At 42.3% G+C, this 15,608-nt stretch overlaps 1 protein-coding gene across 2 annotated transcripts in view; it reads left to right on the forward strand.

Annotated features, from left to right (window-relative positions):
* nbas (NBAS subunit of NRZ tethering complex) overlaps positions 1 to 15,608 on the forward strand; it is a 168,951-nt gene that overhangs the window by 34,283 nt on the left and 119,060 nt on the right. For both annotated transcript variants that reach the window (XM_039781403.1, XM_039781404.1), the window contains exons 19-24: positions 565 to 643; positions 4,835 to 4,939; positions 5,363 to 5,499; positions 9,296 to 9,382; positions 10,288 to 10,441; positions 14,589 to 14,774. In XM_039781403.1, the coding sequence (XP_039637337.1) occupies positions 565 to 643; positions 4,835 to 4,939; positions 5,363 to 5,499; positions 9,296 to 9,382; positions 10,288 to 10,441; positions 14,589 to 14,774 (748 nt within the window). The remainder of the gene's footprint in view (positions 1 to 564; positions 644 to 4,834; positions 4,940 to 5,362; positions 5,500 to 9,295; positions 9,383 to 10,287; positions 10,442 to 14,588; positions 14,775 to 15,608) is intronic.

Genomic DNA, 15,608 nt, shown 5'->3' on the forward strand with positions numbered 1-15,608 from the left:
GGACGTACCCGACCACTCGCAGTAGTTTCCAGCCTTGTGGTTCCTTTCCCTTGGGCATACCTTTGGTGATTGAATTGTAGGTAGATCCTATATAACCTAGCGCCTTGGTGTTTGTCGTCATCCAATTTATTTATGGTCGTGATTAAATGACATTGAAAATAGATTTGATTCTCACAGGGCAATCACTCACCTCATTGACAACTAGCGTCCCATACATAACCACCGAAGGGTTCCTGTGGTCATAAGGAGTTGATTTGTTGCCCTTAGAAAGTGATTAGGTCTAGAGGGCACTATGTGGTATTGTAGTCACCAGCCCCAAGCATTGTTATATAGGTCCCTGCGGGTATACTGTATAGGGTCAATTTACAGTTAATTCAAAGTGGTGTGTGTGTGTGTGTGTGTGCGTGTGCGTGTGCGTGTGCGTGTGCGTGCGCGTGCGTGCGTGATAATGAAACAATAATGAGATCTTATATTTTTAAGGTGGCATTTAAGATGTTAATTGTGATTTTTGAAGTGATTGTACAGACATGCTGTTGATTTATATGTGTATATGTGCATGCTTAGGCTGACTCTGGAGCAGAAGGAGCTGTGTCGGAGCCGACTGAAACTACTCTCCTACCTGGACCGACTGGAAACATACGAGGTAACAACCGTCACCCACCATGTGTCGAGTACTCTGGGGAATAGTTAATGAATAGTTATTACACAGCCTGAAGTCACACTGAGAAAATTTGCCATAGTTATAAAGACTTACTTAAGGCTGAAACTAACGATTAATTTTTTATTATCGATTCATCTTCCGATATTCATCTTAATTAACCGTTTGTCTATGAAATGTCAGCAAATAGTGAAAAGGCCCACCACAGTCTCCAAGAACCCGAACAACAGGCCGGAACTCAAAGTTTTGCACTTAACTATCATAGAAGACCAAATTTACTACAAAATGTTCACATTTGAGAAAAAGAAGATGGTTCATTTTTGCTTAAAGGTCCCATGACATGGTGCTCTTTGGATGCTTTTATATAGACCTTTATATAGACCCCCCTAATACTGTATCTGAAGTCTCTTTCCCGAAATTCAGCCTTGGTGCAGAATTACAGCCACTAGAGCCAGTCCAACAATGAGCTTTCCTTAGGATGCGCCATTTCTGTGTCTGTAGCTACTGAGGAGGAGAGAGGGGGGGGCAAGGTAGAGGGTGTGGGTGTGGCCTTGACCAACTGCCACTTTGCTCGTTTGAAAGCCATGATGTCTCTCTCTCATGGGTGGGCCAAATCTCTGGGCGGGCAAAGCAGAGAAAGGGGAGGTAACCTTGGGTCGATAATGATTGCAGATCGGCCCATCTGAGCTTTCATTTTCTCAAAGGCAGAGCAGGATACCCAGGGCTCGGTTTACACCTATCACCATTTCTAGCCACTGGGGGACCATAGGCAGGCTGGGGAAACGCATATTAATGTTAAAAAACCTCATAAAGTGAAATTTTCATGGCATGGGACCTTTTTAAAAAATGAATCAAACAACTAATCAATGATCAAAATTGCTTTTATTGTCAATTGACTTTTCGATTAACTACTATTTGTTTCAGCTCTAGATTTAATAATAAATATGAACCATCAAATTGACAAGTGTAAAAGTCTGCTACTGTCACTTAACTGTGAAATGAAGGGTTCAGAGAGGTTACTTTAATAACACCCTGACTACACTGCAGCAGCCGCTTCAGTCCTCTGTCAGTGTCTCCACTGGACCCATTCAACCACGACTTCACTGCAGTTACGTGTGTAAAAGGGAAGAAACATCTTTTGGGTCATGGTTATGCGCACAAAGAAGAAGTTGTTACGGCCTGTGTAGACACCTTAATGGAATAAAATGAAAGCATATCCATGTGTGGGATGGATGACTGAAACAACTCTTGTGTGAACACAGTGTTAGACCAAAAAGAAATAGTCCAAAAACAAATCATCATTATTGAAAGTCCTTCTAATCGTGTGTTGATTGGTCCAGCTTAGAGCCAGTGGGCTCAGTGGAGTCTGAATAGATGTTTTCTGGACTAATGTCTCATTATGAAAATTGATCTTACAACATTAAGGCTTGTTTCTATGTGTTTGAAGTACCATTAACTACTATTAAGTTTGAGGGTCACCAAAGGAGAATTTTATGTTTATTTTCATGCTTCAAGACACGCTAAGTTAATGTTTCTGTTAAACATTTTTCATTGAGTAGTTGTTTTCCAGTTGGCATCCTAATGCTTTTCTCCTTTCATATCCAGTCCCTCCTAAGCACAGATGCTTTTATTGATACTCCCTTTAAATCTCTGAAGAAATATTGAAAATAAGATATCTACGTGAGATAGGGGTGTAACGGTACACAGAAGTCACGGTTCGGTTCCTACCTCGGGTCAGACATTACGGTTCGGTACGAGTTCAGTACAATGGAGGGAAAAGAAAAACAAAAATGCATAAGGCAATTTTTTGTTGTTGTGCATGTCTCAGGCTGTACCACCTAGTGTCATACAGCCTCTCCCCTGAGCTAGCTGCAACAGCCTGAAGTGTGTAAAGTAAGATGTAAACAGTAAACAATAAGTACCCCACATCATCTCCAGACTCCATCTGTAACTTGTAAGCAAAATAAGACAATCAGCTATAAAACTGAAAGTACTGCATCTCTGTTCTCTGCAAAGACAACCCAATGCAACGTTATCACGACGTCTCCCGGCCATTTTTCACCGCAGAAAGCTGGTCCCTGCCTGGCTAAAGCTAATATAAGGCTCGTTCGAGATGAGCCAGATCTGCGGCGATCGCCACCCAATGCGTGCTGGTTAGATTTGTGTCTGACTTGATCCTGACTTGCTCTGACGTCATGCACACGTGGGCAACGATAACCTCACGAGATCAAGTTCAGTTCTGAGACGCAGGCAGCGCAGTTGCTTTTCACCATAGACAGTATATCAACTTTTCACTTTTCACCGACTGCAAGACCCAGGCAGACCCAGGGCATGCCTGGGAAACGCCGTCCGCTCAGCTGATCTAACAGCTGATTGGTTCAGAATCGACTCAACATGATGACGTTTTATATAAACTTTTTATTGATTTTGATTTGGAGGGATTTTAACTGCTATTTGTCTGATTTTAAAGGCTTATTCTGTAGAAACCACATGTTGTGTGGCTGTTACATTTAGAAGTCAGAGAGACTTACGTTTTGTTACGTTACATTTCGTTTACTGTTCAGATTACAGATCATCTACAGTGTGTTGTTATTTAAAAACAGATCGCATGTAGAGCATTTTGACAGCTACTCTGTCATAATAAAACCAACAGGAGACTGTGTAGGAGCTGATATATGGGTCTGATAACATTTTTATTAAATCGGAATCGGGCCACAGTGTTTCTGTGACTTCCTGTTCAGCCTGAAGGCTGCTGGAATCGCCTGCTCTCGTCCACTTCACAGGCGAGGCACAGTTCATCTTTAACGAGCCTATAGTTAGCCTGAAGAAACAAGGCGTCTGTCCCAACGAACGTTACGGTTCAGAGCCGCGACGCTGGAAACGTAACGCTGACGTACAAAATCCACCACCACTCTCTTGCCTGTACTACTGTAACTGACTGGGAAACAGAAGTTTTCCCAAACTTGAGATCTTAAATAGGCGTCCGCGACCCGCCGGTCCACTCTTGTGGGTCGCCACCACTCGCCATACGTTTTAGTGCTGCTATCTCTGACTGCATACATAGGCGGAGCTCGGCTACATGGGCGGCATGCCAGTCAAAGCTTCAGAGCTAAGGAGGGGCTACAGATTAGGTGTCCCTAAAGAACCCGCGTATTTAACAGTAGTTCCGCATTAAATTAGTTCCGCATTACATTAATTAATTTGCACGCAAGTTTTATTTATTTTTATACCGTGTACTCTCTGTGTAAATTCATGCACCGAACCGTGACGCCCGTACCCTTTCGGTTCAGTAGGAATACATGTACCGTTCCACCCCTAACGTCAGAGGCATTTCAAGTATTTAAATAAAAGAATGAACGGTTTGGCAACTAGCAAGCTGAAAGACAAATTTGAGATAACAAAAATATGGATTTCCTCTAATACTAATAGGCCTACAGTATATTATAAGCATCAGTGCAGCATAGACAGATACACGCTTAAAGTGGAACTTTGACACATGCAACCACTTAATACTGGAACACTGGATCTCTGATGAATAATGTTAACACGCACGGCCTTTTCATCCACAATAAATCACAGACGAACATTATCCCGTGCAGGAGAGGAAAGATGAGATTTTACCCTGCTACATATTCCACTCAGACAGAATGATGCCTCTCCCTTTATTCGGACATTGTCATGGTAACTGCAGCCCTCGTCAGATTCCTTTTGCCCCAATCCATTTTCTCTGGCTGTCTTATGAATATGATATTAGGGTTTTTATCATCCCGTCTTGGGCTGACTCTGTCTGCATAGAGCCCATTCAAAGGCTATCCATCACACACACACACACACACACACACACACACACACACACACACACACACACACACACACACACACACACACACACACACACACACACACACACACGCGCACACACACCGCACACACCACACACACACCCTTGCATAGAGGATGCTGTAGAGATTTTCTACACACAGACACACATAAGTCCCTCTAAGCCACTTGCGCACACTTACACACTCTCGTACCTTCCTCAGATTTTTGGTATCTAAACGACGAAAAGGACTTACAAATGTCTAGGAGAAGAATCTTTGTTGCTTTGTGCGCTTTTTTTTTTTTTTTTTTTTTTTTTTTTTTTTTTCTCTCTTTCTCTTGCTTTATACTCTCCAGGAGATACTTGGTGGGCCTCACGCAGCAGAGCAGAAATATGATGCAGAGTTCTTCAAGAAGTTCCGCAGTCAAAATATCGTTTTGTCAGCAAGAAACTACGCCAGGGTAACATCGGGCTCTTGTTTTGTTCAAAGTGTCTTGCTAGTGATCTCGCTTAATTTGTTTGTCTTAACTGTCGGCATCTCCATTTGGCACTAATGTCAAATATGCTCGCAAAACGAATGCAGTCTAATGCAACAGTCCAGCAATACATCCTAACTATAATATTCACGAAGGTAGGATTTATTGCTAGGGGTAACCAATAAAAACTGGCAACTTTGTGTGTTTCTTTGTTTCCTACAAAAGGGTTTTAGACCTATTTCTTCTCTAACATAAATATATTGCATTCGAGTTAGCTGCTTTGTGTGAATAATTAGATTGTCATTATTGTCATATGTTGTGCTTTTTTTTTTTTAGTACTGTAATCACATAAAAGTCGATTTAGTTAAAGGGTTTCAGTAATTGGATCATGCATTTGTTTGCCTGCAGGAGAGTAACGTTCAGGCCCTGGACATCCTGTTCACGTACCATGGAGCCGAACTCCTCCAGCATCGGCTAGCTATCCTGCACAACTTTCCAGAAACTACCTCTCCACACGAGTACACCATCCTGCTGCCTGAAGCCTGGTGAGACACACACATAAATGCACACAGTCATGAGTTAAAGGTGCTGTAGGTAGGATTGCGAAGAGCCAGGATTTAGGCAAAAAATTTGAACATCAACAACTTCTCAGTCCCTCCCCCCTTTCTGCTAAAGCCCAAAACGGTCTCCTAAGTCCCTCCCCCCACAAGGGAGAATGAATGCGTGTGCATGAGCAGTGATTGACACGCAGTTAGACACCCCCCACCCCCAGGCCCTGATTGGTGCATCTGAACAGGGAGCTGGATGTGCAGGCTGTAGGTGGTGCCAGAGGAGCCAGATTCTTTTTTCAAATGACCTGCTTCATGTAGTTCTATTGGAACATAGGGTCAGTTTCAGCAAATATGACAGAAAGTTAGTTTTATAAGTCTTACCTACTGCACCTTTTAAGGTACTACCTAAAACAAGAAATTCTAATTTTTCACTGAAGGCAATTAGTAAATGTAAAGTGCTGCCTTCCTGTTTTTCTGTTATAAGAGGGTGCAATTTCAGTGATATTTTCCTTTTGTAATTTGACTGAGGTAGATGATTTATGTAGTTTTAAATTCCAAAGAAATATAAACCATTTCATTCTTGTCTACTTAGATGTAGTAATATTGTAATTTACACTACACTATCGCACAAAAAAATAATCCATTAAGATGTGCTGATATAGACAAACATTTGTACTTGAAAATAACTTATGTTTCATAAAAATAAATCCCTCAGTGCAGTTTAAATACCATTTAAAAACGAACATTTAGAAATTGTACAACAATTCACTTTACAAACATAGATGCAGCGTAGGGCTGGGCAATATATCGATATTATATCGATATCGTGATATGAGACTAGATATCGTCTTAGATTTTGGATATCCTCATATCGTGATATGACATAAGTGTTGTCTTTTTGTCTTCTTTTGGTTTTAAAGGCTGCATTACAGTAAAGTGATGTACTTTTCTGAACTTACCAGACTGTTCTAGCTGTTCTATTATTTGCCTTTTCCCCACTTAGACATTATGTCCACATTACTGATGATTATTTATCTAAACTCTAAGTGTGAAGGTATTTTGTTAAAGCCCCAATTGTCAACCCTAGAATATCGCCGCAATATCAATATGGAGATATTTGGTCAAGAATATCGTGATATCTGATTTTTCTCCATATCGCCCAGCCCTAATGCAGCGGTGTAAAAATACATGCATTACCTCAGGGACAGCACACGGGCGCCTTCTCTGATGTCTGAAAATCCACATTTACTCCTCTCTGGAATGCACAAGTGGCACGTCTCACTACATTTCAAATTAAAATCACCTTAATCTGGAATCACACCTCTGACGGAGCGCTCACTCAGAGGTCTTTCTCACTTCTTTATTCTCACTGTTACACAGCAGGAATCTTTCTTGCAGCTTAATGGCTGACATTTGCAAACATAGCAACGGCAGAAAAAGAGAGACACTTAATTGACACTTAGATATTTGCATGCAAACAACATTTAACATTTAAAATGATATAATACTTGCGGCAATGGTTGCCACTTGTCCGCCTGCACTTTGGCTGTGTTCTAGTTTTCATCTTTCAGTTCCTGCTGTGGAAATGAAGGAACGCTGAAGGGGAGGGAGTCGGGGTAGAGGATATGTGATAAGGCAATGATGGAGGAGTTTTTGGAGGGGAAGAAGTCATTCCTCACCCCTTTATGGTTCACTAATAGAGGTGACAGACAGACTGGACTTACTGATGAGTGCAGCCAGCCATCCGTTTTGCCTTTTTGTTTCCCCTAACTCGCTTCTCCTTTTTCCCTTTCCTACATTTTCAAGCTATATTGCCTGAGACAGTTTTTAATTTATTCATAAACCACATATACATTTGTATAAAGAAACACACAAAGGCCAAAGTCCGTTGGAGCTAAAGAACATATGAATGGATAGAAATGATTGTTCTTGCGGCCTCCACCGCCCCCGCACGCACGCACGCACGCACACACACGCACGCACGCACACACACACACACACACACACACACACGCGCACACACACTCCGCCGCTCCCTTTTATTAGCTATATCTGAGTTTGTATGGAGGTCATGTGGCTGTAGCTCTGCAGTGAGCATCCATCATGGCTCTGCCGCTGTGGGGCAGTTTCCTATTTTCCCAGCCTGTGAGCACCAACTGCTCCTCCCAACAGCGCGTTGCTCCTCCACTGCAGCAGACGGAGTCAGCTCACGCCATCTGTTTGAAGCTCACTCGCTATATACTGGAGTCTTGCTTCACTGAAAAGGGGAAAATATTTTTCTGTAATATTGATCAGGTCTGCAAGGGGACCTCTAGACGTGCGGAAGAAAGCTAGCTTTAAAGGGTTGGCCCGGTGGAAATAAAAATAAACCAAAACACCAGCTCCAAGTTTGCTTTGCATCTCCACATCCCTCCCTGACTCTCTCAGGCTGACGTGAAGTAGATTAGGTGAGCGGGCACGGAATAATTCATTCCTCCCATCGATATCCAAGCTCTCACACCAATATTTACTCTCCACCCTCTAACCTGGCTGTCTTTAATGAGGAAAGAGGACCAGGGAGTTGGGGAACGACAGAATAATAATAAAAAAAAAAAAGAGTATGAGGTTCATTTTCCGTGGGCATTTTAGAGGAAGAACTGAGACTTCTCGATCTCTGTCTTCTTGGTGTTAAAACTCCAATCTGAATGGATGAACTTGTGCTGGAGTGTTGGTAAGAATCGTCCTACTTTTGTGCATTGACATAAATCACAACTGCTCCTCGGACACATCTTATGTATTTTGTGATTGGATAGAATTTATGGCGGTGTTAAAAAACTGCTGCAGCGCGTGTGCACTCGGCCTTTAACTGCACCAAAGCTATAGATGATTTGTAGCCTGCGCTATCTCCTTGAGTTTTACAGCCACAGTACATATTTTTCTGTCTACAGACAAATAGATAACAAGAAGAAATGCATTAATCCTAGAATAAGATATAAACAGCTTCTGTTCACCCCGGTGCCTCAGTATGTGTGCATGCATTCATATACTTCTGCGAGTGTGTTTGTGTGTGTGTGTGTGTGTGTGTGTGTGTGTGTGTGTGTGTGTGTGTGTGTGTGTGTGTGTGTGTGTGTGTGTGTGTGTGTGTGTGTGTGTGTGTGTGTGTGTGTGTGTGTGTGTGTGTGTGTGTGTGTGTGTGTGTGTGTGTGTGTCTGAGTCTCGTCAGCACTTACACGCGAGGTTACAGAGTCATTCTTCACTTTGGTTTCTTTTTTGTCTGTCCCCTATTCATATTCCTCAATCCTGTCACACTCAAGGAGACCAGGAAGAAGTAAAGCTTAGTACCAACATGGCGTTTAGGAAATAAAAGTCCTGGCTATTTACAACCGAGGCACAACTCGGACTCTTTTCCAAAGTTCTTTGAATTGTTTATTGCTGTGTTTTTTTTGTTTGTTTTTTCTCACACGTTCTTTGCCTATTATGCTCTGCTGTTTCCATTTCCCTTATGTTGCTACCTCTCACCAGTGTTTTCCTGTGGTTTATGACCATTTATAGTTTGGGACAGTAAATGTCTTTGCTGATTTATCAAGTGCCATTGTAGGTGGGTGGGTAGATGTGGTGTGGATTATCTTTTGACTCCTGGCTAGTCATTGGCCTTTTGTTCTGATATTTGCTCTTGAGCATGTTTTTCCAACAAATTGACCCTTCCTCTAATTTAGTATCCCTCACCTCCTCTCTTCTTCTATGTTTTGCTCTGCCTCTTTCTCTCTTTTTGACTTATTTGCCTCTTTCTGTTTTTCTATTACCCTCTCAGCATGAATGACGGAGGTGAGTTGGAGTTGATTCCGTGGGACGAGCAGAGACACAGAGAGATGGACTGGTGTGAGGCAGAGGAGTTCAGGTAAACGGCAAACACACCACCATTATCACATTGTACACTAAGCGTTATAATAAACCAATTCTTTAAATCGACTGATATCCTAGTGAAATCTCTCCATATCCACGATAACAAAGCCTCTCGCAGTGTAGAGTTGTTAAAATTCATGCTCCACACAGGCCAGATGCTTGTGCTGGCATCGTTATGTGAAACAAAACATGACATCCTATTATCTAAATGTGAAACAGAACCATAACAAACTAATACCAAATCTTGTTGCACTGCCAATTTATACCATTTGCTTCCTCCAGGAGGGAGGCCAGCTTCATTTACAATTTAATATACCAAGCTCTTTTTTTTTTTATTACTCTTTTGAAGTCATATCAGTTAGCTATTGTGGTACGCATGACCAGGGATTGCAGGGTGACATTTTGATACTGTAATTGTGTGTTGGCAGCAGGGTTTAGGACTTGTTCTGTTTATTTTCTCTCTCTCTTCTCGCTCTAACCCTATATCCTCCTGAGGGCGGCGATATTCTATTTTTTTTTGTTATTCTCAACAAATCCCATGAGAAGACATTGTGTTACTCTGCCTCTCAGTATACTGTAATACTGTGTGGCCTCGTGAATATATCACTGTCATTTTTAAAATGCAAAATGTATTTACAGCAGCAGGACAGTGAATGTCGGATCGACTCAAAATAAACTGGAGTGCCCCTTTTTTATTGTAATGAAGAAACCTGTCGGCCAGTGCAACAGTGAGGCTCATTGATGTGTTTTTTTTTAATTATAGATTTTGTACTAAAATGAAGCTTTATGGCACAGAGCAATCAGCAATATCAGACAATACTTGTTAGCAGGATATATGCATTGTTGGCTTTGCTTTTAATGCACGCATCTAACTCCACTCTCCCTCCATGTCTTCCTCAGAGCATTGCTGGACCAGAACTTGTTTGATGACGACAGTTTCCTGTACGAGGGGGCCCCAGAGCTGCTGAGGTTCCGCACAGCCACACCTGCCATCGAGCTGCTGACCGACTGGTACCAAAGCAGAGCTAAGGACATCGACTCCGGCTCCAGACAGGTGCGAACACATAATGTCTTTGCAGGTTCTCAGTCGCGGCTATAAAACAATAAGCAGCGAGTGCATCTCTGCAGAATCAAAGCATCAGACTACTGATTGCCACAAAGGCAGTTTGCTCAAGAAAGATTTTTTTGGCTTCCAACAGATCCCACTTACCGTTAAGGTGGAACATTTTTCACACCCTGCTAAGGTTCCTTTTCGGGTTGCTTCTACTTGATTGGAACGTACAGCGGGACAGCAGCAGTAAGAGAAATCTGGCAATTGTGAAGGTGATTGCCTTTGCACACTTCTTTTACATGACTGGGGCAGAAACATGTGACGAGCTTAGATTCAGACCGCAGAAGAGATGTTGCCAACCTCCATCAGTCAAGGTCCTTTTGATTCTATCTGTGACAGTCATTATCATTTTTGCCATATGGACCTCCAATGAAGAGTAACCAAAGCTTCTGTCATCTGCGTTCTGTTGCTGTAACGGTAAAATAGGACTTGTTTCGTGGACTAATGGGATGTAACCACTGGAGCTGCCCACTCTCTCCGCCCACACTATCCACATGGCAGCTCTGTCCCCTCTTTACCTCCTTCACAGTGATGGATCAAGGTTGTCACATCGCTCTCTTTGTCTTTGTGAAAGCACTAACTAGGGTGCAGTCACATCTTTCTCCCTCATTTCATCCCTTCCACTGGATGTAAGGAGGGTGGAGGAGAAGGGATTTTGGGGCCCATTGCTCATTTCTGAACTGGGGAATCGTGCCTTTCATCATCCACTCACAGAGGAGTAAGAGCGAGCGAGTGAGTGTGTGTGAAAGGAAGTCTTTGTTAATCTCTAGGAATCACACCAGCTCTCTCTTTCATTCTCTCCCTTGTTCCTTTTTAATTCAACCTCATCTCCTTTTGCTCTCTCACACAGGAGCCTCTAGGGAACGTCCCACACTCTCACGTCTCTTTCTTTTTCAAATGCATTTTTACAATCACATAGATGCAACAGAGAGAGAGATATTGGAACAGCTCTGCTGCCATTTGCTGAGCTATTTTTCCTCCTTCCATCCTTACTTTCTCATCTCATTTGTTCTCTCTTGTTTGCACGCTCCTCCCATCCCTCATCTGGCCCTGGTTTATGCTTGGGAGAGCGTTTTAATGGAGGAAAATGAGGTTTGATTAAAAGGAGCCACATCAGAGGAAGCTGGAGTGTTTTAAACCAGTCACAGAGCCGTAGAAAGCGAGGCGCTGAATGGGAAGATTGACAAGATGACTCAGAGGTAGAGAGAGATGGGTTAGAAAAAGAGAATGGAGAAGGGAAGTGCAATCGAAAGAAAGAAAAAGTAGATAAATACTGAGCCAATGCGACATCCCTAGTGAGGTTAGAGTGTGTTACAAACGCATAAATAGGGGAGGGCAGGACTAACAGATGAGGTAAAAAAGGGAAAGCAATCTTGTAGAAAGAGCTGTCTGGGGGAATGCTAATCACAGGTTATAAGAGGGTGAAAGAGTAGAAATAAAGGATACTAAAGAAAAGTGTTGTTTGAAACATTGTTGGCAACAAAATGGCACAAAATGAGAGGGTGGCTTTGGAAAGCAGACAGAGAGGGGAGACAGGCAAACAGAGAAGGCAAAGGGAGTTCAAATAGAGGCCAGTCACGGTGACTGTTAGAGAGTTCCTGCAAGAGGTGGGAAGAGCGAGAGGAGGAGAAAAAACTAAGCAGAGCTGAGGAGAAAATGTGAAAATTATGTTTGAAAGAAAGGGTCGATACAGGACAGGGAGGAGAGACAAAGAAGGATCAAATTGAGTTGGAAAATTAAACCGAGGAGTCGGTGAAATTTGCTGGGGGTGGGGAGGAGGGAGACAGTGAGACAGAAGACACAAGTTGTCTTACAAAGCCCAGAGAATGATGAGAGGAGGGCACGGAGACGAGGTTGTAATTAAAAAGTGTGAGATTTTAACATCTGAATTGTCTGTGGTTAGCAGGGGAATCTAACTCTGGAGAGCAGGGAAAGAGAGGAGGGTGGAGGGAACAGGGAGGATCCTTACTCACAGTTAGATCAATATACTTCTCTCTCTTGTTGTATCTAATTGCTCAGGCTCTGACTTAAGGTGATTTGGGTTTTCTCTCGTTCCATGTGCGTGTGTGTGTGTGTGTGTGTGTGTGTGTGCGTGCACGCGCACGCATTTTACAAATAAAGGTATGCAATTATTTATTCAGCTGTAAATGTATTGAGATCAGCTGAAGATGACAGTGTTGCAGACCCTGTGTGTGTGTGTGTGTGTGTGTGTGTGCGTGCATGTGCACGTGCACAAGCAAGATGCTGCGCTAAGCGCTGTGCCAAAGGGCTCTCCTTTTCTAAAAGGTGGAGAGAAAGCAATCATCGCTACAGGGCCCAGCGGCATCTGCTATTGATTGGCTAGCACCCACAGGTGGCTGAGCATCGATTGGCAGGGCGCGCCGCCAGCGTATAGGTGGTCGGATATCGATTGGTTGCTCTTCTGGGTGGAATTTTATCAATCAGAGTATCGGGAAGCCCAAATCTTCTGTGTTTTATTGTCCAAACACTAATGGTAGGATATTAGTAATGACTGACTGGTATTTAGTTTAGTTTATTTGTTGGGATATTGTTGTTTTTGTGCCAGTTTAGTGACCTCACACAACAGTTTTTTATTTGCATGGCACCTTGCTGTTAACGGAATTCACATGCTGCACAACTGGGTTAACTGGATTGCAACAAGGCGGAACGATACATGGCACAAGATACAAGTACATTTATATAGATGTACAGAATAAGAGATTAAAGGTGCTCTAAGCGATGTCACGCGTTTTTTAGGCTACAACATTTTTTCTCACATACAGCAAACATCTCCTTACTATCCGCGAGCTGCCGGTCCCCTGAACACACTGTAAAAAAAAATAAAAATAAAACGTGGTCTCTGTAGACAACCCATGCTCCACAAACGCCAACAAAAACAAACTGAGCCAACCTGCACCACGATACATAAACAGTGTTCCAGCCAATAACCGACAAGAAGGATTTGGGGGTGGGGGTTGGGGGGTTAGTGCGCGGAAGGGAGGGGGAGGAGGGAGGGGCGGGAGGGGCGAGCTCACCTCTGTTTTGTTTGACAATACTTTGAACGTCAACAAGAAGTGACATCACCCAACATCGCTTAGAGCACCTTTTAAATATTATAGGTTTCACAAATGTTGGATTTCTGTAGTGCTTCTGTACTGCGATATTTCTTCTTACTATGTAATGCTTTTTAGAAGTTGAATTTGAATACGATTATTTCATCATCCTGCTGGACAGCTCTGAAGAACATCAAATTTAGTACATACATTCATGGTCCCCAGAGGATGAATCCTACTCACTAAGGCGATCTGACTTTCCCTGTAGCGCCACCTTAAGGTGGACATTTTTGGATTTTTATTGAAAAGTCTTGACAACGGCTGGATGGATTGCCATTGAATTTGGGACAGATATCGATGGGGGTTCCTAGTGGATGAATGACTTGTGATGCTCTGACATTTAATCTACAAGCAGGTCAAAGTTTCTGTAAATCCAGTGCAATATCTTTACATCTACAAGATGGATTGGCAATACATTTTGTACGTATATACTAGGGGTGTGCAAAAAAAAAACCCGATTCGTATCGTGATTCAAGCTCTAACGATTAAAAATCGATTCCTAGAATTCCAAAAATTATTTTATTGTATCTCTACTGCAATCACATGGGAAAAGTAACTACATTTACATACTGTGAATCGTTTTTTTGAATCGAAAATTGTTTTTGAATCGAAAATCGTTTTTGAATCGAAAATCAATTCTGAATCGAATCTTGAGCCTAAAAAGCGATCTCGATTCGAATCGTGACGTTTTCCCCCTAGTAAGTACACGTTCCCCAGCTCGCCTCAGCAAGTCCTGAAAACTGTTGGATGGATTTCCATGAATTTTGTGTGCACATCCATGGTCTTTGTGAACTTTTATGATCGCCTGACTTTTTATCTCGAGCCATCATTGCGTCACAATTAAATTTTTTCCAATACATTGCTTTATCTATAAAATAACAGTTGGGCTATCTTTACAATAAGATGTAGATGCTTCACACAGATGCTGGACTTAGTTTTTTGCCCCTCTCTCCTCAGCATTTGTTTGTGTCCATCAGGTGGACTGCGCCCTATCACTGGTACGTCTGGGGAAGGAGCGGGAGATCCCAGGGCTAGAGCTCTTGTGCGATGACTTGGTCACCATGGAAACACTCGTGTATGAGACATCATGTGAATTGAGTCTGACACTTAAAGATTTGCAGCAGCTAAGCGACATCGATAAGCTCCACCTGCTCATGAAAAATGTAAGTGACCTAATTTTCATTTTTCTCTGAAAGGCTTTTTCCCATAAAATGCTTTGACATCAATTGTTGGTTTAAAAATGGGTATTATTCTGGGAAAGAATAAAATGTGTTATTTTATCATTAAAGCATGTAAACATGTTATAGTAGAAATACAAAGTATGAACCTGTAAATGAGCATGGTTTGGGACCTTTAAAAGTTATTTAACAGTTTTGACAAAACCCCATTTAGAGATGAATACATTTATGTTTCTTTTTACAATGCAGTATCTGCTGACAAAAACATTGCCTAGCCTCACTTTCCACCATGTTATTTGTGCATTTCCCAGCATGCTGCTTTGTCTAGTTCACAGTGTGTGTGGTGTTCATTGTCAGTAACACTAAGAAAGCCTGCCTTCCATTTCCCTGCAATTACATTTGGTTTTAAAGTTTCTTTGTGTGGTTACTTTAATCCTTTATAGTTGCCTAAAACATAATGTATGCTATACTGGACTTTGAATAGGCAACAAAGCAAATAAAAAACACTCTCACTGTAAATCTGTTCTTGTAACTCTGAAATCTCTGACATTTGACAATACAAACTTTCCATCCAACAGCAGCGAGAGAGCTATGAAAGCTAGTCTGTTGAAGGTACTAGAGTTACAAGTCCCCTTGGAGTACATAATATGAGCTGTCCTCTAAATTGTAGCTAATAACTGCCAGCTTAAGCCTGTGAGGACCACTGCCAGTAGGATCTGCCATATAGGCATGCAGCCAGCAAATGTTGTTGACTGCACTAACACATGCTGATTGACTGGTGCTCCCTTTTGGGATGTGTGTGTGTGTGTGTGTGTAAAT

This window comes from Perca fluviatilis, chromosome 18, assembly GCF_010015445.1.
Source record: "Perca fluviatilis chromosome 18, GENO_Pfluv_1.0, whole genome shotgun sequence".
Lineage (NCBI taxonomy): Eukaryota > Metazoa > Chordata > Actinopteri > Perciformes > Percidae > Perca > Perca fluviatilis.